At 40.7% G+C, this 27087-nt stretch overlaps 1 protein-coding gene across 2 annotated transcripts; it reads left to right on the forward strand.

Annotated features, from left to right (window-relative positions):
- The first annotated feature begins 806 nt into the window (after positions 1–806).
- Positions 807–26500, forward strand: si:ch211-194b1.1 (protein Wiz). 2 transcript variants are annotated; one of them, XM_036590425.1, is made up of 18 exons: positions 807–1405; positions 2316–2464; positions 3229–3406; positions 3687–3771; positions 4542–4687; positions 4838–6370; positions 7001–7189; positions 8707–9165; positions 10000–10365; positions 13091–13216; positions 14682–15260; positions 16322–16798; positions 18710–19228; positions 20302–20838; positions 21947–22158; positions 22307–22598; positions 22808–22973; positions 23155–26500. In XM_036590425.1, the coding sequence occupies exons 2-18, from the start codon at positions 2363–2365 to the stop codon at positions 23510–23512; spliced, it is 6324 nt and encodes a 2107-aa protein (XP_036446318.1). In that variant the 5' UTR covers positions 807–1405; positions 2316–2362; the 3' UTR covers positions 23513–26500. The 2 variants fall into 2 exon arrangements, with proteins under 2 accessions (XP_036446318.1, XP_036446319.1); XM_036590426.1 differs by lacking the exon at positions 7001–7189.
- Positions 26501–27087: the final 587 nt, after the last annotated feature.

Raw genomic sequence — 27087 nt, forward strand, 5'->3', positions numbered from 1 at the left:
ATACACTGTTGCCCTCTCAGGTCATACAGCACAGTGACCTCTTCTGGTCACATTAATGGAATTTAGTCAAACTGTATGATAATTGATATCACACATCACAGCCCTGACCCGTTACTTGAGTTATATCAGCCATTTATCACGTAATTTCTGCCTTGTAAAGAGGACCCAGTGGTTGGGCTTTCTTTTTCAAACACAACAAAAAAAGAATGGTTGATTTTTAATCGTTCAATCAGACATCACTGTTTGCATACTCAAAAAAAAAAAAATCATTTTTCAGTATTTTTTTTTTCTTCAAGTTGCAGTATTTGTGTTTGTGAGAACCCAAACTCTGTTATTATATTTAATAATATACAGTACAGATTGAAATACTATAAGCTAGACACCAGAAGCCATTTTAAGATGTTTTATTCAATATTTCAGTTTTTTGGGAATAATTATTAAATCATAAATAATATACTGTAATTACAGTGACTTGACAAGCTTTCAGATTTTATAACCTTTTTTTCAAACACAAAGCGTATTGTTCATTTCATTAAAATGTTGTGCAGCTTTTTCAGTCATTTTAGAATAACCTACAGCTCTGTTCATCACTCTGGACATACTATATAAAAAAAAACTGACCAACCTATTTATAACTTATGAAGTTTAGCATCTTAATAGAATTATTTCATAAATGTTCCTTGAAAAACATTGTTTTATTTGAAGAAAACAGTGACTTTAAACTTTTAAATGGTGATTCAAAACTTTTAAACAGTAAACGCGTTGGATTTTGTGACATAACAAAAACAATGAAAACAGCCAGCTTAATTTCCGCAAACACTGTGTGGATAATGATGCGTTTCGACACTTTAACAGTGTTTACACGACACATAAAACTATTTTTATGTAAAAATGGTTCGTAAATGTAGTTTTTCCGTGATATGAGCGTTTTAATATGCGCTTTACACGAGTTAACACTGAACGCAGCGCTTTCTTCAAAGTCTCTAAATGCACCGCTGGGTTAAACGCGGCGTCAGGGCTCTGTGGAAGAGTTTACGCTAGCAGGCTAATCCCGGCAGCCTAACGGCCGACTGGGAGCGAAAGAGTTGCCCTCTCTGAGTGCAACAACTCCAGGGTTAACAGCAGCAGCAACTCTTCCCCACCCCGCCAACGTCACCATCGCAGCCGTGGCGTCCCTCCGAAGCCAACAACATGGAGTCCGGGCTGCTCTCTGCGAGCACGGCCGCTTAGCCTTCAGCGCCGCACACACACTCGGCACAGAGCTGGAGGAGCAGCGGTGCAGCACAGCGGGCGTGTTTACATGAGACTTCAGCCCGAGCAGATCATGGAGAGCCGCTGCTGCGTGTGACTGGACGCAGGACGCTCCGGAGAAGAAGACTGTGAGGCAGCCAGGCAGGCCGTTTCGGTGAGTGTTGCACAATTTTTTTTCTGGCTTTCCCTCGCGTCTGCTTATCCGAGGGGGCATTTAACATTCACGGGGTGTTGTTCCTTTTTTCATGGGCTGAGGCTAGGCTAGCCCACCCTAAGTACTCTCCTCTGTAGCCCTCCATCATCGTTAGCGAGGAGAAGAGCGTTGTCTCCTCAGCATTCGTCATCACAAGGACAGCGCTAAATTTACTGAAACCAGACATGTTGAAATAGGTCAGACAGACGGTCCCATATTGCAGCAGGCAGGTGGAGCGACCGAAGAATGAAATGTGGCACTTTTGCCTTTTTCCTTTTTGCTTCATTCAGGTGAAAAAAAATGGGCGGGTGGGCTACAGTGGTCACTAAATTTAAACGCGTCAAGTTGCTGGAAAGTGTTCTTGCGTTGTCCCTGCCATTATATTACAGGCTGCTCACACCATCTTTTCTCCAAACCAGAGTATAACAAGAGAATGACTACCTACACTCTTAAAGAAGATGGTTCTTTAAGGGTTCTGTAGTAAATACAGTGGTTCTATGTAGAACCATGAGTCCTATTTAGAACTATTTCATGCTTAAATGGTTCTTTGCATAGTAAAATATTTCTTCAGATTGATGGAGAATGAATTGTATATGGTTCTCTCTATAGAACTTTTTTGAAAATTGTTCTACCTAGCACCAAAAAGGGTTCTGCTATTGTTACGATGTAAATCTTGTGATAATAGAATGATGCTGTACAGAAGGTCAGTCAGTCTGAAGTACCGTTTCACCATGCAGAGAGCTATTTAAGCATGCAAATGGTTTTTTGAGTGTTCATGGTTCTATATTAAACCATTGTCATTACTAAAGAACCCTTAAAGAACCATTTTTTAAAGAGTGTATATGTATTCTGTCTACATGTATGTGAACAGAAGAGGAACTATGTAGGTGAAGTGCAGCAGACCAGCGTGCCGGACTAATGGAGCCTGGTGTAGGTCCTCCCTCCAGCATGGATCCCCTTGATCCATCATCCATCGGTGGGCCATCAGCATCCCCCTCTCTGCTCAACAATAGCTTGCTGGTACGAGGATTAACAGATCCTTCCCTCATACATCTAAGTTTAGGACTGTCTTTCTCTCTAACCTATTGGTTGCTAGCAAAGATTCTTTCTCTGGATAGACAAAGCACTTTTTGTAAGTCGCTCTGGATAAGAGCGTCTGCTAAATGATGTAAATGTAAATGTAAATGTACACGTCCTCTCTCATCCGGTTATACTTGAGATGTCGTTGGGGACCTTGGTCCCATGTTAAACGTTTATTTCTAAATGCTGAGGGTTCTTACATCTTACTCTTTTCTTTAGTTCTATTCTATAGCATTAATGACAATGAAGTTTTATTGCATCGTGATAAATGCTGCTTCTCTGAGTATATTGTGGATGCTGTCAGCACTTCAAAAACACTGACTAACTGCAATACATTGGACATAATTTGAATAAGGGAAAGTGATGACTGTAATCATGTTCTTGCACACTACATACTAACGACTCTAGAGCTGGGTGGCAGTAAGAGTGCTCGAGTGAGTTGGAGCTGATCGTGTGTAAACTTTGGTGTTCAAACAATGCAGTTAACAGAATGTCCCTTCTCTGTGGTGCATCATTACATCTCCATTATGCAGATGCACAATGTCATATTATCGCATAGTGGTATCACAGTGTCATGATGCATTGTTACATCCCTGTTTCCAACTTATAAAACCTCAGAAAAAGAGGAAATATTGTGATATATTTTACCATACCGTCCACCCCTAACACCTAACTCTATCTAACTTTTATTAACACACATACAGGGGGGGTTGTCCCAAGGTGGTGGTCTGGAGAGGGATGATGGCGAAGGGGATTCTGGGCTTCCAAGAAGCCTACTCCCCAGAATTGAAACCTATGGGAACAGTCTGAGAAAACCTCGATCCTCAGCCTTCCCTTCATCTCTAACATGGGACTCAGACTCTGAGAAAGAAATATTTGATGGTAATTATTTTCATTATGTCAGTGTACATTGACGAGGATACAGTGTGCTTTGCTTGCTGTTTTTATGTTTGTAAGTCTTTGGTTTGTGATGTATTATAGCACACTGATCTAGGATCTAAGTATCACTAAGCAAATATTAGGTTGGCGTTTTTATTTCTGTTGTGCGAATAATGTTCCTGGAAAAGTGCTGTTGTCTAAGTGCTGTTAATTTACCCGTGGGTCTGCTCCTGTGTTAAGTCACTTGTGTGCTGTTTGTGTTGTTCCCAATGGTGTATGTCAGAAGAGGAGCTTCAGCACTTTTCTAATCCACATGGCCTAGCTGCTCACAGTCCAGGAAGTCCCACCTGTGGACAGGAACAAGATAGGTGAGATGAAGTGGGACAGGTTTTTTTAAACAGATATTACACGTACAGAGGGGTCCAAAAGTCTGCACCAGTAAAAATGCTTCTGTTTTGCATTGTTTTCAAATTGAATACAAAGTGCATTGTTACAAATGATATATCAGCTTAACAGTATGTATAGAATGTAAAATCAGTTTTGGAATTACTTTGTATTTGGTATGTCCCCATTTTGCTATAATGACAATGTGCAGTTGAGCTGGCATAGACTCCGTAAGTTTATGCGAAAGCCTCTGATAGGTAGATCAAATTCACCTGAGATGAAAGTGATAAAACATGAAAGAAATCTGACCCACTGTCAGGGTCACAGATTTATTAAAATTTCAGTAGTGACCTAGAAATAGGACAGACTCTTAAAAAAAAATATTTTTCTTTTTTGTATTTTACTTGTCATAACTTTTCTTTGTTTTCAGTTTTTCTATTTTTTTTTTTTTAATATTCAGGTTTAAATTTAAAAATCTGGATTTCTAGTATGGTCTTAGGTTTTTGAACCCCAGTGTACATGGCTAACGCCTGTGGATATACAGACTGGCACTTCCAGTTATTTTGATAGATATGGTCTGAATATGGAAAGTTAAACATATTCAAACAAGAGATGTTGCTTAAAAATAACACTAATGACAATAGAAAGATGGAAGAAGACGAGACCAAAAACTAAGATCATAAAACAAATCTATTTGTGTTCTATTTGATCTTTTGTTAAAATCCTGCTCTGTACACCCTTTTTGAACGTGCAGAGTTGACTGTGGGGTTTACCAAACAACTGAGACGTCCAAGAACTTATTCTTTGAGATGGAGTTGGCCAGTCCGCTGGAGAGGAGAGATCAAGGTAGAGACGAAACATATGGAGAGCCAAGGATTGCACAGTCCAGCACTACGCAACGTGAGAGTTGGAGGGAGGGGCATTTGAAACTGCATTGTTTTTTGGAGAAAAATAAATGCATATTAATTAGACCTTTACTTTGGAGCAGCATTATGTGGATTCTACAATGCTACCCTTTTTGAATTATGAAGTGTTCCCTTTTGTTTGCAGTGGAAAAAGACAAAGCTGGAAGTGTGTCGGACCAGGCTGGGTCACTTTTCTCAGAAACAAAGCCAAAGGAGGGGTGCCAAAAAAAGGAAGAAGAGATTAAGAAGTTTGATCAGAGGAAGGAGGGGGTGAGGAAGGTTCCTGAAAGGGATGTATACACCTTTCCAGGTGATTCAGACCCGGAAAGTCCTCCACCAGGTCCCTGGGCACATTGCACCTTTATCCAGCGTAGGAGAAAGAAGAGGGCCTTACTGAGACCTTTCTCCGGACTGAACCCCTGGCAACGCACAACTGCTACAAGCAGGAAGACTAGGTTAACCTCTGCCAGGGCAAAGGGCCGTGCTAAGACGGTGAACGACGAAGCAGGGGTGTTTGAGTTTAAGGAGGAAGAAGAGGAGAAAGTTCAGGAGAGGGAGAGGCCACAAGGACTCAGAGGGGAGCTTTGCCAGGAGATTTTTACTTGTGTGGAATGTAGCATTTACTTCAAAAGACGAGCACATCTGCGGGAACACATGCGAGAGCATGCCCCAGATGGTGGGAGAAAGGGGCAGCGTGGCGAGGAGGGTGCAGGAAGGAGGCGGGCCAAAAAGACTGGCTTTGAGTGTATGGAGTGTGGTCAGGAGTTCTCCGACAGGCTAGTGCTGGTGGATCACCACAGACGACATCAAGAATCACGACGCAAGATCTTGGAAGAGATTGGAAAGCTAAATGATGGAGGGAAGGGGACAGTAGTGCAAACCAGTCGCAGAAAGCCCAGGCGTCCAACCATTAAAGAACCTTCTACTGTCTGTGGCCAGTTTGTCTGTCTCAAGTGCAACTACAGCTCTGATGTGCCTCAAGAGCTTGCTGACCATGCCAAGACACATACCACTCGAGCAAAGGCTGGTGTCCCTCGAGCCTCGCCCCGTTTCCAGCAAAAGTCCCGTAAAAAAGGTCAGACACGACTTTCTGGGAATGTAGCATCAAGCCATGCTACCACACTGCCCAACGAGAGGTATCCCACGAGAGCCTCTGTGCAAGCAACGGAAAAACACCCTGAAGTTGACCACTCTCAGACCAATGCCTGTGACCCACAGGCTGAGAATGAGGGTGACCCCTTTCCAGGATCTAGCCAGGATCACACTGTCTCTGCTACTCCAGCAGAACCTGTAGACCAGCCAGATGTAGCAAGTGCTCATACTGATGCCCCTTCCCCTGTGGGTCAGTGCCTGCAGGAGGAATCTGGGACAACGCAGGTGGGTCTAGCAGAGGAGAACTTCCAAAAGCCTCAAACTCCTGCACTAGTACCTTCAAATGCAAAGGCACCACGACGCAGGGATGTTGCGTTCAAGAGTACAGGGAAACGACGCTCAAAACGAGTTGTGAGGGATTCAATGGGGCGGACGCGAGGAAGTAGCCGACAGGATCCTCAGCTTACTGACACTAATGATGCTAAGAACCAGAACCAAAACACTGATCAGACAACAGAGGAGGACCAAGCAGAAGCTGCACCTCTACCAGAACCAGAGGCTGAGCCAAAACTGGTCATCAAAATAGGTATGGCCAGATTATAAAATAAGTCAAATAACGCATGAGAAGAGCAACAATTTTAATTATATGAAAGCTAATGCTCTCTTTGCTTCAAACCCATTTCATTGTTATGTCTGGTAAGCACATTTTATTTTTAAAACATTTTCAAAAAACGTGTTACTTAATGTATTCCTTAAAGCATTTTGTATTTGGTGTTCTGGAACAGAAAAGATTGCAGTATTGTTGACTACCACAATCAACCAAATGATCATATAATTAAATGTTTCCTATCTAGTTTTTACATTGGTCATATTTGTGCATTGTGTGTTTATTGTGATGCATGCATATGACATGTCTAATGTTGTGTTTATTAAAGGCATGTGGTGCAGTTCCCCCACCATTGGCTGATGCTCATTATAGGCTGCTGTTGGTGGAAATGTATTTATTGACTAAGAGAAAGGGTAGTAATTTTTTTTTACTTCTAAAAAGGGTTTCCATCAGTGGCCCTAGTCAGCAAGGGCGAATACTTGGGAGATAAATGCTCAGCCTCAAAAAATTGTTTTCCAATTCATGTCTGATACTATTGGCCACTATTTGGGGTAAGCCCAGGTTTTTTCTCATGTCTGAACCTGGTCGACCCCTTGCTTCCCCCTGCAGACCCTTTGGAGGCACCTGCCCTGGCATTGCAGCTGAAGCGCAGTTTCTCAGCAAGCCTTCGGGGGGCGACAGAGAGGCTAGATTTGGCCGAGGGGCAGCAGGCCCAGCTCAGACACAAGTTACCCCTCGTCCTCATAAACGCCCTCAGCTCTGACCTCCAAACTCCCCTCTCATACAACAGAGTTATGGGTGAGTGACAGGCTGAGGCTCAGAGGTCTCTTAATGATGCAGAGTAGTGTGTATATTCTCATTGAGTCTCAGCAGGTTTAACTTATGTCTAACTTTAGGCAGAATACCTTACATTATTCCTAACTCAGGTTCTCCTTAAGTCAGAGTAGACCTAGTTTTCACTTTTGGTGTATTCATGTTCATTGCATCTCTCCATTTTATGTATTTTGCCCACATTTGAATTTTCGTTTCATTAATACAGTCCTGGTCTTAAAACCCAGAAAATGTGAATAGCTGTTTTCAATGCTTAAAAAAAGTATGAAATTTGTACAAAAGTTTGAAAAATTGTGATCAGATCTAATCTGTCACGTTGAATGAATAAACTGCTTTATAATAACAGCTGAAAAATGCGTGTTGGGCTAACACGTTACAAAGTATTGTGTTAAAGTAACAAAGTTCTGTAACACTTTAGAAATTAAATTCTTGACTAAATACTAACTGACTGTGAATATGGATAAAGATCCCTATGATGAAGCACAGAGCGCCTCAACCTCACCTAAAAAGAAACATTAACTCAGAAACAGCTCTGTACAGTTTTATTTCAAGGTGACTGTCTTTAAATCACTCATTTATAATTGAAAAAAGTGTGTAGTTATGTTTTGTTCAGAGCAAAGGCCAATAGGGATAGAGATATGCCTTTTACATAACATGTACTGTGATTAGCTGTTTTTTTAGTAGTGAAAGGACTACTTGTCTTTCCCTTGTAGCAACTTTCCAGTTGGTACAGGTTCGTTTGGGTTGTAGAGAGCAATTTAACTCCTTAAAATCCCAGGCTTATTACATACTAAGGCTTATTAGTCAGTAACTACAGGGACTTGCAAACCGGTTGAGCTATTCTTAGGTTATAGAAATGTGTAACAAAACTTTGGGCCAGCTGGTGGGCCCTGGCAAAGTAATAAATAGTGAGATGACTTTTTCCAAGATGTAATAAGTAAAGAAATCCTGTTACAGTTTGAGAGAAATAAGTTGTTATTTATAAATGTTAACTTTTTTAAATAACTACCCCACAAGTAGTCATAACCAGTGTGCTCCCAATAAGTGACTGTGTTCATATTTTGTTTGTTAATGAAAGAATATACAGGCTACTTCTGCCTTGTGTTTATTTTGCTGTGTCAAACCGAGTCTTTAAGTGTTGTTATTTTGAGTTGAAAACCCATCAAAATGTTGTTTTGCCTAACTGGCCATTATTGTGAGAACTGTCAGTTGAGAAAAGAAAGGTCTGGAAGGTTATAGTTTTAAAAGCAGACCAATTAAGAGGGAAAAAGCTTTTTACAAGTCTGGATTTTTTTAATGACACAACAGCAAGCACCCTGTCAGTGTAATCGGAGCATGACTTTAATTGCAAAAACCATTTCTTCGCTACCAGTCCAAACCAGATAGAACTGTCTCATCAAGGCCATGAGTGAGCAGCTCTTCTTGGAGGTACAGTGCTCCTGTGGCTCTTCCCTTCACATTACTGCTTTCTTATTTTCTTGTAGGAGAAGAGTCCTCTACTGTGTCCTCAGACCTTAAACCTTCCCCTCCACCAAAGACCAGTGAGGAGCCCAAAGATCAGAGGAATGAGGAGACCCTACTGGAAAACAGAGAAGATAAGTGTGGTCAAGATATCACTGAGGCAAAAGATGACGACCATGCTGACGATGAGGATAATGACGATGACCTTGATGAAGTGGAAGAGCAGGCTGTTTTTAATCGCCTTCTTGAGGCCTTAACTGAAGAGGAGGATGAGGAAGACGAAGAGGGTGTTTCGTTAAAGAGTGTGGGGAGGAAGTGCCCCTACTGCCCAGACCGTTTTGACAATGGAATCGGACTAGCCAATCATATTAGGGGTCACCTCAACAGAGTTGGAGTCAGCTACAATGTCAGACACTTCATATCCCCAGAAGAGGTTAATGCCATTGAGAAGAAGTTCTCCTACCAAAAGAAGAAGAAAAAAGGTAAGGACAGCCACTGCTACAGCAGTTTAGCCGTCGTTGTCATTGTTGAAGACCTGTGTTATGAAAGCATCATGAAAGTTATCATTAAGGACTGAATTAATAAATAAAAATATATCATAAGAAGTTTAAGCTTCAAAAAGATTACAAAGTCACAGTACATAATTGCAGAATTTGCAGAACAGAGAACACATTTACAGTATTGGAAACTGTTTGAAAGTGCTGCAGTGTAATTAAATTAGAGATAATCTGATGGGGAATTAAAGCAAAAGTAAATGCAAAAGAAACTTTAGAAGCACAAGTTCCTTTTTCTGTTTTCTGTGTTCTGTAAGCTATTTTCTGTACTCTATAAGCTTAAGTGGCACTTAAAATCAAAACTTAAGTCATGTTGTAAACTTGCTGAAGGTGGTAGGAACTGCATTGAGGTGGAAACATGAGGTTGGGCAGCTTGAAGTGTTTTTTTTTTTCTTTTAACATGTCGAACAACATATTAATGCTGTTAACTCTAGTTTTATGCCAGAATGCCCCTTTAATTTAAAAGAAAACTAATTCGAAGAAACAGTGTAGTACATATTAGTACTGTTGCTTTCATAGTTAAAGTTCTGTTAAACTGTATTGAACTGAACTTTCTATCACTGTTTACCCAAGTCCAGTCCTGCAGCCCTTGGGACTCTATGGTTTTTCCTGCTCTAACACTCTCGTGTTAGTAGCTGATGAATTGACTCGAGTGTGTTCGAGCAGGGAAAATACAAAACTGTGCAGTGCAGGGCGGGCTCCAGGACTGGAGTTGTTCCAGCATCAGTTTCTCTGATACTGTTCTTGATGCCTTGCTGCCAGTTGCCAACTTTGATCCAGCAACTTTCAGCGTGATGCGCTGTGAGTTCTGCAGCGCTGGCTTTGACACCAGGGCCGGACTTTCCAGCCACGCCCGCGCCCATCTCAGAGACTTTGGTATTACCAACTGGGAGGTCACTGTCTCCCCCATCAACGTCCTCCGAGAGCTCTTCTCCAAGCGGCCGGATCTCGCTCTATCCACCCCTCCTTCTTTTACCTCCGACGTGCAGAAACAGGACCCAGATAAAGAGAAGGAGGAGCCTGTATCAGGGCAGGACGAGGAGGGTGGAACTTCAGAAGCAGCGCCGCAGGCACCCGAATCTCCTACTCCACCTTGGAAGGAGGAACATAATGACAGTGAACCTGAGGGTGAGTGAAGTGGAAGTTTTTTTTTCCTTTGCATGTGTGGTTACAGACTTTGTACTCAAAAAGATTTTAGCTTTTGAAAAGCCTGTCCGTTCTTCTTAATGCCACCTTTGACTTAGAAACTGGAGTCTCATCATGCTTAAAACCAGTTAAAGGGGTATTCTGGTCAAAATGTAAATGTTACTATTGCTACATCCACTGTAAGAAAGTGCTTACCCACCTCTTGCAGTGGCACAGTAGTTCAGAGAGTTTTTTCTAGTTTCTAGACTCTAGTGGGGTGGATTTTTGGGAGTGGACTGTTCGAAATTTCCTTCTAGTTGGCTAATGCAGAAGGAAGCCAGAAGGCAAAGGTTACTGCTAGGAAACTGAATATCATGTCTGTATTTATGCGCCTCTACATCATTGTATTACTGTATCACCTTAGTGGGCCATATGATATATTTTAATAAAGCACAAAAATACAAAAGTACCCAAAGCTTTTTGTGAATTGTGTCACACTGACTGAGGCTGAGGGCTGCAGAATATTACGTGACAAGTAATGTATTAAGTGCTAGTTTTAGCCTGGAATGTCCCTTTAAGATATATTACTCATAGCAATTTTTATTGCATTGAAAGATAAGTAAGTGTAGCTTACAAAACTGTATTATGTAAAGTGGACAGAATTTGTACAGTTAAGAGGAGCCACCTTGGGACAGAAGAGACTTCAGAAGAAGCTTGTGCAGATCAGTGGATGTGAAAGCAGGGAGAGTTGTGCTACTTTTATCAGGCAAAGAACACAGTGTCCTTTCTCCATGCAGTGTCTCGGTGCATTTAAATTGATGTCTGGCATTCAGTATTTAGCTTCATCTCCGCCTTTACTCAATTGGTCACTTCTCGGGTTTGCTGGTTTTGTGTGTGTGGGGCAAAATGGCTGCTTTCAGATCCCTGCAGACGCAAACAATAGGGGGAAAAATTGTCTGAGTGAAGGTGTTGTAGGTGCGGTGCTGTGCGGCTGTTCAGCAGTGAGTGTTGTCCACTTTAAGGAGCTGAGCTAGCAGCCACTTTAGCCTCGCTTCTTCCCATTCTCACCGCTTCACCCAGCAGTACTGACAACACTGCCGCTAGACATGAAAGTCTTCAGAAAACAATAAATCAAGTCATATGGGAGTATTTGGAATCAGCGTCTGGCATCATCTTTCCTGAGAGCTGAGCCAGACGGTGCCGTCAAAGTGAGTCATATTTCAGACGAGTTGAAGCCGTTTCATTCTCCAGCCATTCTCTAAGTAAAAACTAACATAACGTTTTAGGTGTTTTGGTAGATGTCAGAAAAGCTACGTAAGCATTTTTGTCTGCAATTTCAGAAAAGCCCTGGCAGATTTCTGGAGAAACTGCGGCTGAGACGGATCCCAAACAGCCTTCAGTTGTCATTTCTCACCATTTTATCTCCTGTGTTTTTGTTTGAGATGTGACTCTCTGATCTGGGGGTTATTTCACAAAGTAGGATTTCTCAGTTCTCAGCCAGATAACTTAAGCCCAAAAATGAGGACTGTCCAATAAGATTGTCCCTCAGCTTTTGTCCTGTTAGACAGGCTTGACTTTGAGCTTAAGTTATGCGGCTGAACTGAGAAGTCGTGCTTTGTAAATTATCCCCTGATCTGTTAATCCTGGTTCTAGCATTTCTGCACACTCATGCATTTTTCATACTTTACCGCCTTTCTTACAGACGAGTTCTGTTTGTTTTGCTTCTTAAACGTTTTACAAAGTAATGTTTGACACTGTTTTAAGTTTTCAGTTTAATTCATATCTCGCTATAAAAGACTGAGAAGTGTCTGGATGTTAAACGAAATATTCACTGTTTTGTCAAATGAGGACTGAGAACAGTGTTGCTAGATTGCTTCTGTAATTTCTAGCCAAAAAAATGTTAAAGCCCTGCCAAAATACATGTAAAACCTTGTAAAAATACACGTCAAAAAAGTCTGGCATTTTAACTGTAGTACAAAATAATACAGCATTGTACCAACATCAATAATGAGCTGGAACGTTAGCCGCTGATGTTTTACTTTCGAAATTTTGAAATTAAATCACCAACAAGTTGGGGCACTAAAGAGAAGAACACTACAGAACATGCTAAATGAACTTCAAATATGTGAGTGAATGAAGGAAATGTTCTCTTAAGAAAAGGGTTGGCGGGGGGGGTTCACTGTCTTGGTTTTAGAATCGTTACACTGTAAAAGTTAAATTAAAAATGAAAGCACTCAAATGTCATGAATGAAAAAAAGTTTGATACAGACCTTTGCTTTCTTTTTTGTGTTTGCATAAGTGACTGCATGTTTTATGTATGTATTTAAGATGAAAGTAATTTCTTAATAGACATCCTGAACTCTGCTTCATTTGATGATCTCTTTGGGGGGGATTAATCATTTCCATAAAGCTGGAGGCAGACATCTGCCAACATACCTTAGTTAATTACATTGCACTGAAAAACACTGTGATGGCATTACTTAATGCATCTATAGTGGTCCAGCTGCTCTCTTTGGATACTGTCTAAATCAGCCTCAGTCTATTAATTGCAAAAAAAAGTACACTTAGGGGTTAAAAGTTTTACATTAGCTGAATTTCCATTGGTTTGCTGAACGTAATCTCTAAGCTTTAAGACTTATTACAAAGGTATTACTCTTGACATACACTGACTCTTTGAATTCGTGACTGGTGATTAAGAAGTGTGTAAGAAGTGTGTGTATATTTTCAGGTGGGGAGGATAAAGAGGACGTTGTAAAGATGCCACTTCTGGACAACTTCAGCTCAAGCCCAGGCTCGAATAGCTCCTTCTTACAGCCAGAGAACGTTGCTCCTGTAGAAGAGCCAGAGTCCAAGAGTGAGTTGGCTTTGAGATTAGCCCAGTCCATTACATTAATGTCATATGATTAAATTAATGTTCTTAACTTGGAGAAAACAGCAGGTTGAAGACCATGATAGGAGTTATTATTGCTTTAATTCGTGAATCAGTCGACATGTTTGTGTACGCTTATTGGCTTCTTTATTGGATGTTTTAACCTCTTAAACTGTAAAACCACCATATATGCAGGCCCACACTTCCATTCCTCTCTTTCATAACTGCATAAACATCATATTGGTATTAGAGTAGCTACTTAGTAGTCATGTAATGCTAAGTAGTCATCAAATAAAACATACTGCAGAATTCAGTTTAAGGGGTTAAGTACTACAGTAATGTAAAAATCTTAACACAGAGTTTAATACTGTGACTGTTATGATCCTGTATGTACTTTGATATAGTTAATTATTACTGTTTAATATGTCGAAAATATTTAAATTTCATAAAAATATTATTTAATATTGTGAAGATTCTATACGAAGACATGCTGTTGTTATATCCTCAGTACTTCTAGATCATGTATAATAAAAAAAGATTAAATATTTACTAATATTTATTAATAATTTGCAATTCATCACATTACTTTGTGAAGTTAATCGCAAGTAATTGCATTTATCCTGATCCTAAAGAATTTTTTCATTTAAAAAGCTTTGTATTTTGTTATAGCTATATGGATAGGCAAAATAACCTTAATCACTTAATCATATCACTTAATAATTACTTCAGTAACTATTCAGTAATGCTGTTTTCATCTTGTGAATGCAGAATTCACCTGAATTTAACATTGTTTCCAATTTTCATCACTGACTTTTCATCACTGACTTTTCATCACTGGAACATGCAACAGTGGCTGCATGTTCCAGCAATGATTGTATATATCATATATGGTATACATGCAGTCAGTGGTTCCAGCTCTTCCCTGATTCTATCCCTGCTTGTTGGTTTATCCTTAGGTGTCCTGTGAGTGCTGTACAGCAAAGCCATCGTTTTAAAAGCCATTTAAAAGCTGATTTTAAACAAGAGGTCCACAATTGCTGTTTATCATAGCAGAATGTGAGCAGCTGGGCTTCACTCTGCAGTAATGGTTTAAAGGGCCAAACTAGTAAAACGGTGTTAAAAATTAGTGGCGTTACAAATTTGTCACATTAAGGCATTTTAATGTGCAGTAATTTAGACCACTTATTAGTTTGGTTTTTTTATTTTTCCCACTATTTCTTCTTAAATACTTAACTGTGCTCATAGTTTGTCATGGTCTTTTTTAAATGTGCATTACTGCTGTGCACATTTCCTGTTATGTGTAATTTTCCTGTTATAACTTGTTTTTAAACCTCAGAAAAACTAAATATTGTGATACATATTGTATATTGTGAAATGTTGTATTTTTCCATATTGCCAGCTCCTGGATGGTTCTAACTGTAATGGATTCACACTGTGTTATTTTCTCCAGGCTCTAGTTTGCTGAAGTGTGAGGTCTGCAGTGCTCCCTTTGAGACGCGACGAGGCTTATCCAGCCATGCCCGCTCTCACCTGCGCCAGCTTGGCGTGGGCGTGTCAGAGAGCAGCGGAGCCCCCATAGATCTCCTCTACCAGATTACCAAGGAACGGGCCACTGATGCCCAGCCCCCCGTCACACCCCTCTCACACGCTCCAGCGCCATCGCCGAAAAAAACTCCTCCATCACCCGTGCCCACACCGAGCCCCAGGAGGGACACAGAGTTTGAAGAGGAATCGCAGGATATTAAGCCCCCTCTCCCGCTGTCTGTCTTGGGCAGTGTAGTGAAAGTTCCCCCTTCTCCGACCAGCCCCTCTCCATGCGGTTCTCTACCCTCCTCTCCGTTTGGAAAGTCTCGCTCTCCGTCTCCGTCCCCTGTTCTGAGAAAAGCCCCCATCTCTTCCCTGTTGCCTGTGTCTTCCCCACTGCGCTCCCAAGAGCATAAGTCCATGTGCAGGGTTCAGAGCACTGCCCTGTCCACTCCACCCAGACCGTTCTGGGCTCCACAGGACACAGACGCCCCTCTGAATCTCAGTAAGACATTTTTAATATTCATTCCACTTTGCATTGGTTTATTAATGTGTTCTCTCAATGATTTACTAGAGAAAAATACACAGTACTGTTCAAAAGTTTGATACCGAAAGTTATTTTGTATAATTTAGTACATGCTAGTTAACATCTTTTTATTATTATTTAATTTGAGATTGGTTCACCTTTTTTTTTCATATATGCGGCATTTTGAAAACTAATCTTGTCACTGTATAACCTCATTCTAGTTGTTAAATAATCATTCACAGTTTTGTTCATAATTCTCTGAATGTTTTCTTTTTTACAGCTTTCTATAAATGATTTGAAGCCTGTGAAGTTGTGGACTTTATAAATCGTTTTGGCCTTAAAGATGAACTTCGATTAGTCAATATTTATTGTTATTGTGATAAATTACATCACGAAATGCTTTCCTGGGCATATTGTGAATACTATCAGTACTTAAAGAAAGCTGACCAATAAGAACACAATTAAATCAAGTAACTTTGGATTTCGCAGTAAAATTACATCGAACTCTTATTGTGATAGCATTGGTGTTTCTGCTTAATGCAAGTGAAGTTACTGTGAGTGAAGTATTGGCAAAGCAGTTAAATCTGTTCTCAATGGATTCATTTGATAATTCAGTTAATTTCTTAATTCGGACGAGTATTGAATTATGAATAAATCCACAAAGACAGATTTAACTAACTGTCAATCAAAATATGAATAAGAGCTAAGTTAGTTATAACTAAATTATAGTGATGCTCGCAGAGTGAGCAGCATCATTTTGTGGTTCCTCTTGCATGCTTGTAAGAACTTAAGCATCAGCCTTTATATAGTTTATGCTGGGTAACTAACCACATTGTCTGCAAATCTACCTGTCTGATATAAATATTTAGGTGCAGCAAAAAAATGTTTTTTGACTGGATTAAAGGATAAACTGTAAATGTGTGACAGACTGTCAGTGCTGTGAGACCCCTGGTTTAAGAAGTTAAAAGTGGTAGGGTTATCAGGCAAGTACTTTTGCTGTCTTTAATAATGTTTCTGTGTTTCTGTCCCTCTGTTTATAGCAATGGAAGCGGACCCCAGCAAAGACATTATATGCAAGTTATGTGGTGCGTGGTTTGAGACGCGCAAAGGCTTGTCGAGTCATGCGCGTGCCCACCTCCGCCACTTCGGGGTGGAATACTCTGAGTCCAAGGGTTCCCCCATCGACCTCCTAAACAGACTCATCCTCACTGACGACTTCAAACATAGAGCGAATTCCTTACTCCCTGACAGCCCAGAGGACCTGAGGGTCCGAAGTTCTGGCGTGACTCCTCCCTCTCCATCCACATCCACGTCTTCAGCCTCCAAGAGGCCCCTCCTCCCCAGCTCTCTCCTCTTCAAAACTTCAGCACTGGGCAGTGGCGTCGGCCCTAAAGCTACCTCCTCCTCCTCTTCCTCCACTACGCACTCCTTGTTAGCTCCACCCACCAAGAAGTTGAAACCCTCCCCACAACAAGTCTTCCGTTTGAATAGCAGGGAGCTGATGCCCATTTCTCTTGGTGACTAAACGCATATTTTTTTGGTTTCTTTCTTCTTGAGCATAATTTAGCCGCCCACAAATGCATTCTTTCATAGCAACTGTTTCCAGATTGGACAAGCTTTACAGAACATGCCAAAAATGCCATTCAACTAATGAGAAATTGTAGCTCACAACTCAGATTGTTTAAATTGGACTACTATAATGTTTTGAGTTGCTATGCTACACTACCAAGCTGTACTATGCTGATATAGCTTATCAAAACTAAGCAGGTTGGAAATAACATAGCATAGAATTTGCCTCCATGCTAATTTTAGGTTACGCAACAAAAAAGTGTATCCTCAGTAGTGTGTTTGTGAGTTTAGGTACTCAGCATGCAATGTTGAAGTCCTTTGAAATGCTCCGTTTTTACGAAACTTACTGAATTAGTATTGGTCACAGTGGTGGTGATAGGAACCAGAGGTCTGAAGAGTTTGATACCTTTAAAGCTAAATCACAGAAAGTCAATATAAATGTTTATTAATACACTGCCTGATGTTTGAGAAATTGTTTTATGAAAGTTTTGAGACCAGGCTTATCCCTAAAACATGTTTTTATGCCCAGTCATGGTGGAAAGGTACATGCAGGAAGTTGGAAGGCAAAATAGTATTGTATTTTAGTATTGTATTGTATTAAAACATATTTCTTCAGATTTACCACTATTTGACCATTATCAACATTGCATATAAAAACTCAGAAGACATGGGAAGGTTCACTGATCATTTAGGATAGTAAATATAATGGCAATAAATGCGTTGTAGGCATTGTGACCCCTGGTTCCAATCACCACCACTGTAAATAATTCTAAGTCGGCAAGATTCTTGACAATGAACCATTTCACATCAAACCACTCGCAAAGTCTTTGTTTACATTTCTACCACTGAGTTCTGCAAAAAGTTTGAAACATTTGTGGAATTCATTAGCCAATAACTGTAATGTGCAAGAATTCAAACTGCATTGTAATACTGAAAAAAGTAATCACATTACTGTAACACATTACTTTGTGCCACATTACCCCCAACACTGATCATCTTAACACTTAACACTGGACCCTTTCACATGCATACAGAATAAATATAATTTTAAATTAATAACACAATCTGAATGTACATATTTTAACAAACACTGAGTTGTGCGCTGCACTTTATTCTTAAGGTTCAGTGGGATTTCTCCCAGCAATCTGTAAAGCTTGTCTAACCTCAGTTGCTACAAAATAACAGATTTTTTGAGCATGGATGGGTCAGTTCATGCTCTTCCGAGTGTAAATAATGATAAAGACATTCTCAAACTGAATCAAGTGTGTTAGAGTCAGCATAGTCTCAGTATCATGACTCTACAAAACAATGTAGCATATGACAGCTTCTGTTGAAAAATCCTGGCACATGAACATCACAGACATTTTTGAGGTCACATTAAGGGATGTGACCAGTACCTAATTAAAAATGTTCAGTTCCAACATACTTTTTTGATTTATCAACAGTGATTTTTGGCACTTTGCAGGATGTTAATGCATATTTTATGTTGTTTTGGGAGATGGAAAAGTGTAGTTACTGAGATGATTTACAGCTCAAGGTAAAGGAGGTTTACACGCAGAATCTTAATCATGTCACTTCTGAGAGATTCTGGGATTAGAGCAAAGAAAATGTAGAACTACAGTGCAGAATTCTCCAGGTCTGGGACTAAGAACAGTTGTGTTGTTGAGGCTTGAGTGAGTAAACAGTGATTGTGTATTAAGTGTGTAGAAGTGTGACCTCTGTAGAGGACGTGTTACTTATTTTCACTTAGAATATTAACAAAACGTGTAATTTTATCATGGGCGCCCAAATTTTTGCGTACGACTGTATAAATAAGAACTGCATTTATAAAACTGTTTCTTCTTATTCTACCTTTGTAGCTGAACCGCTGAAAGATGTGGGCTGTGAGTTCTGTGGTGAGCTTTTTGAGAACCGTAAGGGCCTCTCCAGCCACGCCCGCTCCCATCTGCGCCAGCTGGGCATCACAGAGTGGTCTGTGAACGGCTCACCCATTGACACGCTCCGGGAGCTCATAGCTCGTCGAGGTCTGCCTTGTGTCACGCCAGTAAAACCCCTGAAATCACCTTCTTCCTCACCAGGCCCAGGACCTCCTCGAACCTCCCTCCAATCCTCTTCCCCACCGGGGGGCGTCCTTGGCCGCTTGACTTTTCCTTATACTCACCAGTCCAGCCAGCACCAGCCCACTGCCCGCAAGCTGCCTGTATCAGCTTCTGCCACCAACTCCTCCTCCACAGTGGTAATGGTTAAACCCAAGCCAGAACCTGAGCAGGTGGAAGTCACCGTGACTGAAGAAGAGATAGAAGGACGCGAAGCGTATGGCTCTGAACCTCAGCATTCCAGTTGGGGCAGCACAGACAATGTGCATCCTATCAACCTGGGTAGGTTTGCAGTGCATTTATTCACTAAGGGAATAAATTAATAATAAGTCATGCTTAAAGCATTACCTGAGTTAAAAAAAGTAATTGATAATATTTCCGGTATCCCAAATGTAGTCATATTTGGTGTTCAAGGTTTTCCGTTGGCTGCATTCAAGGCTGCTGTAGCTATAAAAATAATCAATGTTTATACCCTACCACTTAGTGCTGTGCAAACTGAGGTCCATTAATGGTATTTGTGCTTAATACTAGCATTTGGTTATTATGTTGCCTTCTGTAGGGCATGTCTTGGCCTTATTGGCTTGACAGAATTCCTGATTTGTATCATTTTTGCCTTTTCGCCCATCAGTGTTCTCCTACTACAATACCCAGCATGCATTACACAAATACATCTCACAGCAATCGGTAGGCGCTGAACGAAACCAGACTGCTAGCCAGTGATCTAGAAGTTAATGATCACATCTTTAGTGCTAACTAGCATTACTTACATACCACTAACCTGAATCAGTCATCAGATCCTTTCTTTATTAAAGGAAACATTCACACAATCCACCCCAAGCATCCAATCCAAAGTACTTTTTTACAAAATTTACTTGCACCCTCAAGACACATCAGAAGGGTTTTTTCCTTTCATTTAAACCGTGAAATTACTGTGGCACCACTGTAGGATGCAGATAGACGTGTACAATAGATGTAGCAGTAGGTAAAGGTTTCATTTTAGCCAGAGTGTCTCTTTTCTTTTCTCTAATCTTTCTGACACTGTATGACATACTGTTACGTATAAAATGGACAAATCAGTATGTCATACATTAAGTCTGTACGATTACTGAACAACTCCCTACATTTTGAAGCAAGTGTTTGATTTAGGCATGCAGTTTGCACAATGCTAATCGGCTTATATAAGCTTCCATTACATCTAGTAGATCCAGCGCAAAAGTAAAGAAGTAACTAGCATGTCTTGGCTGATTTAATAGATCTGAGTGAGGTAAAGGGAAAGTTGTGCAATTGCAAAACTATTCATTTAAACCACAGAATAGAGTTACTGGCTTATTCACTTGCTTCTCTGTTACCCCCAGTCATGCCTCAAGAGAGAGAACCCTCACGTGACATCCGCTGTGAGTTCTGCGGCGAGTTCTTTGAGAACCGCAAAGGTCTCTCCAGCCACGCCCGCTCCCACCTACGCCATATGGGCATCACAGAGTGGTCTGTGAATGGCTCGCCCATCGACACGCTGTGGGAGATCATGCGGAAGCAAGGCACCACGCCTGCATCCGTTGTGCTGGGCATGAAGGAGGAGCCAGGGCGGGACAGCAGCCCACCTTGGAAAGGTCAGGGTTATCAGTCACCCAAAGTCTCTCGCAAGTCACCTCTTAACCTGCTCCACTCTGGCTCACGCCTCCATAAGCATGGATTAGGGGCCACAGGGCTGTCCACCACACCCCCTGCAGGAAAGTTTTTTGGTATGGCACCACTTGGAAAGAGGGTGCTGGCATCTGAAGGACACCTTGGTGAAAGGTCACCACCAGCCACGTCCAAAACCTTCTCACCTCCACCACAGGATTTCTCATTTAAGGCCAAAGTATCCACGGACAAGCATGGGGTAGGCCACATGGGTAAGAGTGTGTTTTTTCAAGCCGATTCCAGTCAGGTTGAATGTAGCATTTTAAAGCTGTCTGTGAAACATATTGGGTAAAAACTGTAGCTGAAAATGCATGAACAAAAAAAACGTACATTTTAGGAGTTGAACAGATTAGTGGGTTATCCACTAGATATTGATGGAGTGTGTCTGATTTTAGTAATGAAATAAGGCGGCAAAGAAAAAAACATTTATAAACATGCAGAAAGAGAGTCAAAGCATTACGTAGTATTTCCACATTTAAATAGTATGGAACAAAGTGGTATGCCTATCAGTGACACAAGCATCTTGTTTTTTTATTACTAACTGCTTAACATAAAACACTTAAATACATTTTTTAAGCAGTATAGCATTTACTTCCCAGACATTTTTCAGTTTATAGTTTTCAACTGTATTTTGCTTTGAAAGTGTTGGCATGTAGAGAGTGAGGCTGAATGCTACTTGCTAGCATTTAGTTTGATAAAAATTTGTTCCCTATCAGGTTGATAAAAACTAGTGCATGAAAGCACAGATAGAAAACAGGAAGCATGATTCTGATATTTGTGGTCATTTTAGCTTTTTTTTTTATTGATGCAATCATATAAAAGCAAAGTGCCTTACTAAATGCACCCAAATATGTTGTTTTATTTGGTGAATTATGATAGCCTATGTTAGACAGTTTATCTACATTTGTGGGGCGAGTGGCTGACACTGACACTTCTCTGAAATACAACAGAAATTCTTCTGCTGTACAGTTCTTCTACCTGCTACCATACCTATCCACCTCAAAATGCAGCATATGCTGCTAGCATTTAGTAGCAAGTGACCAACAAAACACTTTTTTATTGATGTCTGAAACACTCTGTCTTTATTCTTTAAATATGGCAGATGATGCCTAACTCATTTTTGAATGACTAGTAAAAATAAGAGCTGTGCTACTCCCCTTGTACGCTGTAGCTAGTGTCAGGGTAGCTAGCTCCTTAATTCTCAGATCCAGTGGGTCCTCATCATACTGTCAAGGGCTACACAGGTGTGATACACCTCTGAATTCTAAATTTGAATTAATCAGAATAGTTCAGACAGACATTTTCTGTGCTCTTTCTTAGATGCTAGCTGTGAGCTGTGTGGTTTCTTCTTTGAGAACCGGAAAGCACTGGCCAGCCACGCTCGCGCCCATTTGCGACAGTTTGGTGTGACTGAGTGGTGTGTGAACGGTTCACCTATCGAGACGCTGAGTGCCTGGATGCGCAGTCGCCCACAAACAGTAGCTGAGATACACCGCAGTTACCTCCAGGGTGGACGCAATGCCCAAAAGAAGGTACTAAAGACAGCTCACATGCTGTAATGATAAGTAGTAACATCATACTAATCTTTGTGATGTGTGCCGGAAATCTTCAGCGAGAAAATTTTCACCAGTTGGATTTATTTTGGCCTGAAAAAAGCCTCTTGCCACATTTGTCTTGCAGAGGAGCAGTTCTTCTCTCTCGCCATCATCTGATTCTGACCCCATGACCCGTGTATCTCAGAAGCCTTCAGCAGGCCAGTGGGCATCCTTGACATTGTCCCATGGGAGGACAGTCAGACGGGATGCTATGAAGACCTCCTGGAGATCATCATCACAGGCAGTTGATGTAAAAAATGGTTTGGGTGCCTCCTCTCGGCATGTTGTCAGTACACAGGGTGAGGGACATCAGTCCAACAGTACTCTTCCACGTGCCCAAGTGGCACGGAGTGAACTAAACGTCCGTGTGCCACGGGGTAAGAGCTTAGTCAAACACTCTTCCAGACATATTCCTTTACAGCTTCTCAAATGCTTTCTTTCTTGCTCTTTTGCTTTCTTGCCTCGGTTTTTTATTCGTTTTATTAAAAAGGTGGCCAATTTCACTCTCCTTCTACTAGGCACTATTGTGCTTTGTTAATGTCTTATTGTTGTTTTAATGTCTTATTGGTGTCTTATTTTTTATTAGGCATTGAGCGACGGCCACTGAAACACCCATCACATGCTGATGGAGGGGAGAGAGAGAGCTGTCCCCCAAAACCACCTCGTACCAGTACCGTACCTGCCCTTGTCCCAAAGCCTCCCTCCACCCCACTTGTCAAACTTGTGGGAAAAATCTACTCCCTTAAATGCCGGTAAGTCATTTGTGCTTTTGTGTCATATGTGTTGCTATTTTTAAGTAGAATTACAGTACAGGCTTCTGTGGGTTCTTGATGCTGTAAAAAGCAGTGGTCTTAAAATAAAACCTTGTGGCACTCCATTTGGTAAATGTGCATTACTAGACTGTTGGTATGCTGATGTTCTTATCTTTTTCAGGTTCTGTGATGTGGAGTTCCATGGCCCTCTCTCAGTGCAGGAGGACTGGATCAGGCACCTGCAGCAACACATTCTGAATCTCAACTACAACAAACCAGTTCCCACTGCAAACAGCACTCCTGCCAAATCTGACACAGCTGCTCCTCGAACCCAAGCGTCAGCTACTACCTCCACCGCTACTACTACTTCCACAGCTCTGACTACCACCTCGACCATCACGCTGAACCCCACACCTATACCCACGCCTGCCTCTACTCCGACACCCGCACCCACTCCAACCCCAACCTCAACAGCTCCCCCAGTGGCCAGCCTTGGAACTCCAGCCACAGCAGAGCCAGTTCTTACTCCTGCCACATAATACACGCTCTGCTGCCTCATGTTTTTGCCTTCCTTATCCATCATTCTCTCTGAACTTCCTTACAGACTGTTACAGACCCGTCTTTGAATATGTGTCTCTGTCATTATAAAACAGAGCTTTCAGAAAAGCTTTGCCAACCACCCACTCACCCTGACCCACTTAGCATGCAGCAGTAAAGGTAGAGTGAGGCTTGAGATAGGCCAGTTGCCATGACAATTTAGGCTTTCCTGGCCAACAAAATATCAAGCCATCAGTCAAGTGCAGGAGGGTCACAAAATCCTCCATGCTTAACCTGATGGTTTAGTTCTTCAGTGGTATTATTTGTGTAATCAGACACTGACGGTTCAGAAGTGCTTATGGAGATGAAGTATATGTGGTAACTAACTCCTGTAAACTTGCTGACTTCGCCCTGTGATTGGATTTTATTGTAGCTCAGTGGGCACTTTAAGAATGTATGGATTGAACGCTCCATACCTTGTAATACTTTCTTTTGTTTAGTACTGATCAAACTAGTCAAAACTATCACATAGGTAAGAGTACCTAGAAGCAATCTATGGCACAATTATGAAAACACGTTATTGTGTTCGTCCAAAATTGTTGTAGCACTTTTCTTGAACGGCTTTGTTCCGAAGCACTTAAACACTAGGCCAAGCCTTTTTACCCTAGATGGGTGTGGCAATCAGACACGCATTCGATGGTTAACACAGTCGTGCCATAATGAAGCATGAACTGACACTGCCGACACACCATCGTTAAAATTTTAGGATCTCTTTGCACCTTACTGGGTCTCATTTAAGAGTGAGACACAATTTAGGTCATTTTTTTATTGAAACAGGCCTTTAATGTTTTGTTCTCATAAGCCTAGTTCCCAAAGTGAACATTTCTCTGCCAGATTTTTGACATTTATTTTTTTTTTAATCATTTATATTTCATTTCTTCATTTCTTTCTTTTCTTTAAAATCCTGAAAATGTTTTTCTTTAAATTAATGAATTAATTTTTGGCCCAGTAAAGGCTCATATAAGCTATTAAACATTGATTGATCTAATCAAATATTTAATTAAAAATGAGCAAAACAGGCCCAACTGGCCTTTTCAGAAGTTCTGACTACTGTTTGTTTTCTGGGTTCTTGAAGCTCATGATTTTTTACATGTTGGTACTGCAGAAGGTACCTGCATAAGCTAGAACTTAAACAATCCTAAAATTCCGTTAAGTCTCTAAGAAACCTAGATTTTCTTTTGCACATTAGCTTGCTGCTGTTGAAGCAGTCCCAAATATTGAGGCAGCTTATAGGGAATTGCCTCTTCCGTTTGCTTAAAACAGTTTGTTTTTTCAAGAAATTGCCTTGGATTCATTGAATGGGAACTGGGCCTAAAAATGTTGGGCTCTTAAATACTAGGTTTTATTGGGATGCAGTTAAACTGTCTTATTTATTTCCTGCCTTGACTTAAACCCAAACCTCTGTGCTAATTTATTGCACCTTTGAATGTCATAAATTTGAACTGGTTTAGCTACAGGACAAGAATTTGAATGTCTTGCAAAAGGGCAATGAGTTGATGCACTTTTATCAGAGTTTGGATAGGGAAGCATATGGAAGTATGTATGTGTGTGTGAGTGCGCGTGTGCATGCACTTACAAGGTCAGTAATTCATAATTATGGTTGCCTGTAAATGCCCTCACCATGTAGTGGTAAACTCTGACCCTGTATACTTTTAAAGTTGTTTTCTATAGCATACTAGTGTCCATGCCAAGAACTTGGCTGCATCGCATCCATCCGCCTGTGGCAGAACGTGCCAAAGAGTCAGTCTCAGAGTCACTCCCAGACATTTGACATGAGGCAATCTCATTGGCTACAGCTATCAAGCGCAAGCTCCTGATTGGATGAAAGCAACATTTTCTTCATTCAGTCGTTTCAAGTTGATGAAACTGTGGACAGTGATGACCAGTAGAGAAGCTGCCTTGATCTTGTCTGGATTGTATTTCCACCTTTGATGAACTACATGAATGCATATAACAGACAAAAGCACTACAGGTTTATGTGCTGAATCTTAATATTTGAACGTTGACAGTCAAGTTGGTTGGTCCAAGAAGCGTCTACACATCCTGCTACTATGAAGGACTGTCAGAACTATGTAGCTTCACATTGCTTTAGTTGGAAATCCGTGTCAGCGTGAAGCAATAACAGTACGGTCCATATGACACAAGCTCTGGGGGTTTGTTTCAACGTTCACTACATTTCTCTGACTGTTAAATCTTACAGTATTCCTGTGGAGAATATAGGCTTATATATATATTATGTAATTAACAGTAGAAGAAAAAAATAATTACAAGTATCAACAGTTTGAAATGTGATCCTGATCCATTTATCGTGAATTTATTGCAACTTTTTAATGCCGTGTATTTTTTATTGCCATTTGTGTTTCTGTACTTGCAGTCAAAGATAAGTGAAATAGAGTAAGTGTTATTTTTTATTATGTTAGATTCTCTTAAGATGAACTACATTGGTGCTCATGGATATGAATGGGTTTTTAATTGAGTTGTTCTACGCTAGATCTTGCAATTATTGTCCTGACATGAAAGGACTTTAAAAAGGGGGGCTGTGATGCTCTTTACGATGAAATGTTACTGGTTGGTGGCGAGCAGATTCCGTACAGTGCGTCACAGTTCCCTTTTGAGACTTCTTCAGCTGGTTTGACTGGCTGCAGGGTGTGTGTTTGTGTGTATGACTAGTGTAAGAGAGAAAGAGCGAGAAAGGCAGAGAACGCTAAGCTGCCATGGACGAGTTGTACTGAGTTAGAAAGATTCATGTGAATCAACAAATCATTAAATGTGATCTGAAACGTACAGTAGAACGAGTCACATCGTTTCTGCTTCTTGTTAAATATACAATGTCCTCCTTAAATGTTGGGACAGCAAAGTCAGAACTGTTACTTCTGCTGTATACTCCAGCTCTTTTAATTAAAGATGAGAACAATGAATATGAGACAAAAGCACAGAATGATGCCTTTCATTTCTCAGTGTTTTTAGCGCCTCGTCGTTTCTTACAGTACTATACACTTCTAAAAATGATGGTTCTTCAAGGGTTCTTTAGTAAAAAATGCTTCTATATAAAACTATGAACACTTATAGAACCCTTTGCATGATTAAATGGTTCTTTGCATTGTGAAAGACTTCTTCAAATTAATGGAGAATGTGTTGTAGATGGTTTTATATAGAACCTTATTGGAAGTGGTTCTTCAGTTGTTACAAGCTTAATATCAAACAATAGAGGAACCTTTTTGGTGCTACATACCTTTTTGGAACCCTTCAAGAACCATCTTTTTTTGAGTGTACAGTACGCCTACAAGTCAGAGAAAATGACCGTACAAGTTCCATTTTTCAGCATCAGGAAAAAAGCAGATAACATATTTAACAAAAAAGTACACATAAATGTCAACAAACATGTAACATCATTTTCAGCATTTAACATGTCCACTGTTTGCCTTTTCACAGCTTCCATTCTTTGCGGGACGCTTGCTTTCAGGTTTACATAGAGTTCAGTCTTAAAAGTTGGTTGCATTTTATATTTCTCGTGATC

Source organism: Colossoma macropomum, unplaced genomic scaffold (assembly GCF_904425465.1).
Source record: "Colossoma macropomum unplaced genomic scaffold, Colossoma_macropomum, whole genome shotgun sequence".
Classification (NCBI taxonomy): Eukaryota; Metazoa; Chordata; class Actinopteri; order Characiformes; family Serrasalmidae; genus Colossoma; species Colossoma macropomum.

Excerpts from the sequence above, each read along its gene's own strand:
- si:ch211-194b1.1 (XM_036590425.1), top strand. The coding sequence starts at position 2,363 with ATGGAGCCTGGTGTAGGTCCTCCCTCCAGCATGGATCCCCTTGATCCA. Across the intron at positions 7,190-8,706 it reads CTCATACAACAGAGTTATGG|GAGAAGAGTCCTCTACTGTG; the intron begins GTGAGTGACAGG and ends ATTTTCTTGTAG. Across the intron at positions 19,229-20,301 it reads TGTGCATCCTATCAACCTGG|TCATGCCTCAAGAGAGAGAA; the intron begins GTAGGTTTGCAG and ends TGTTACCCCCAG.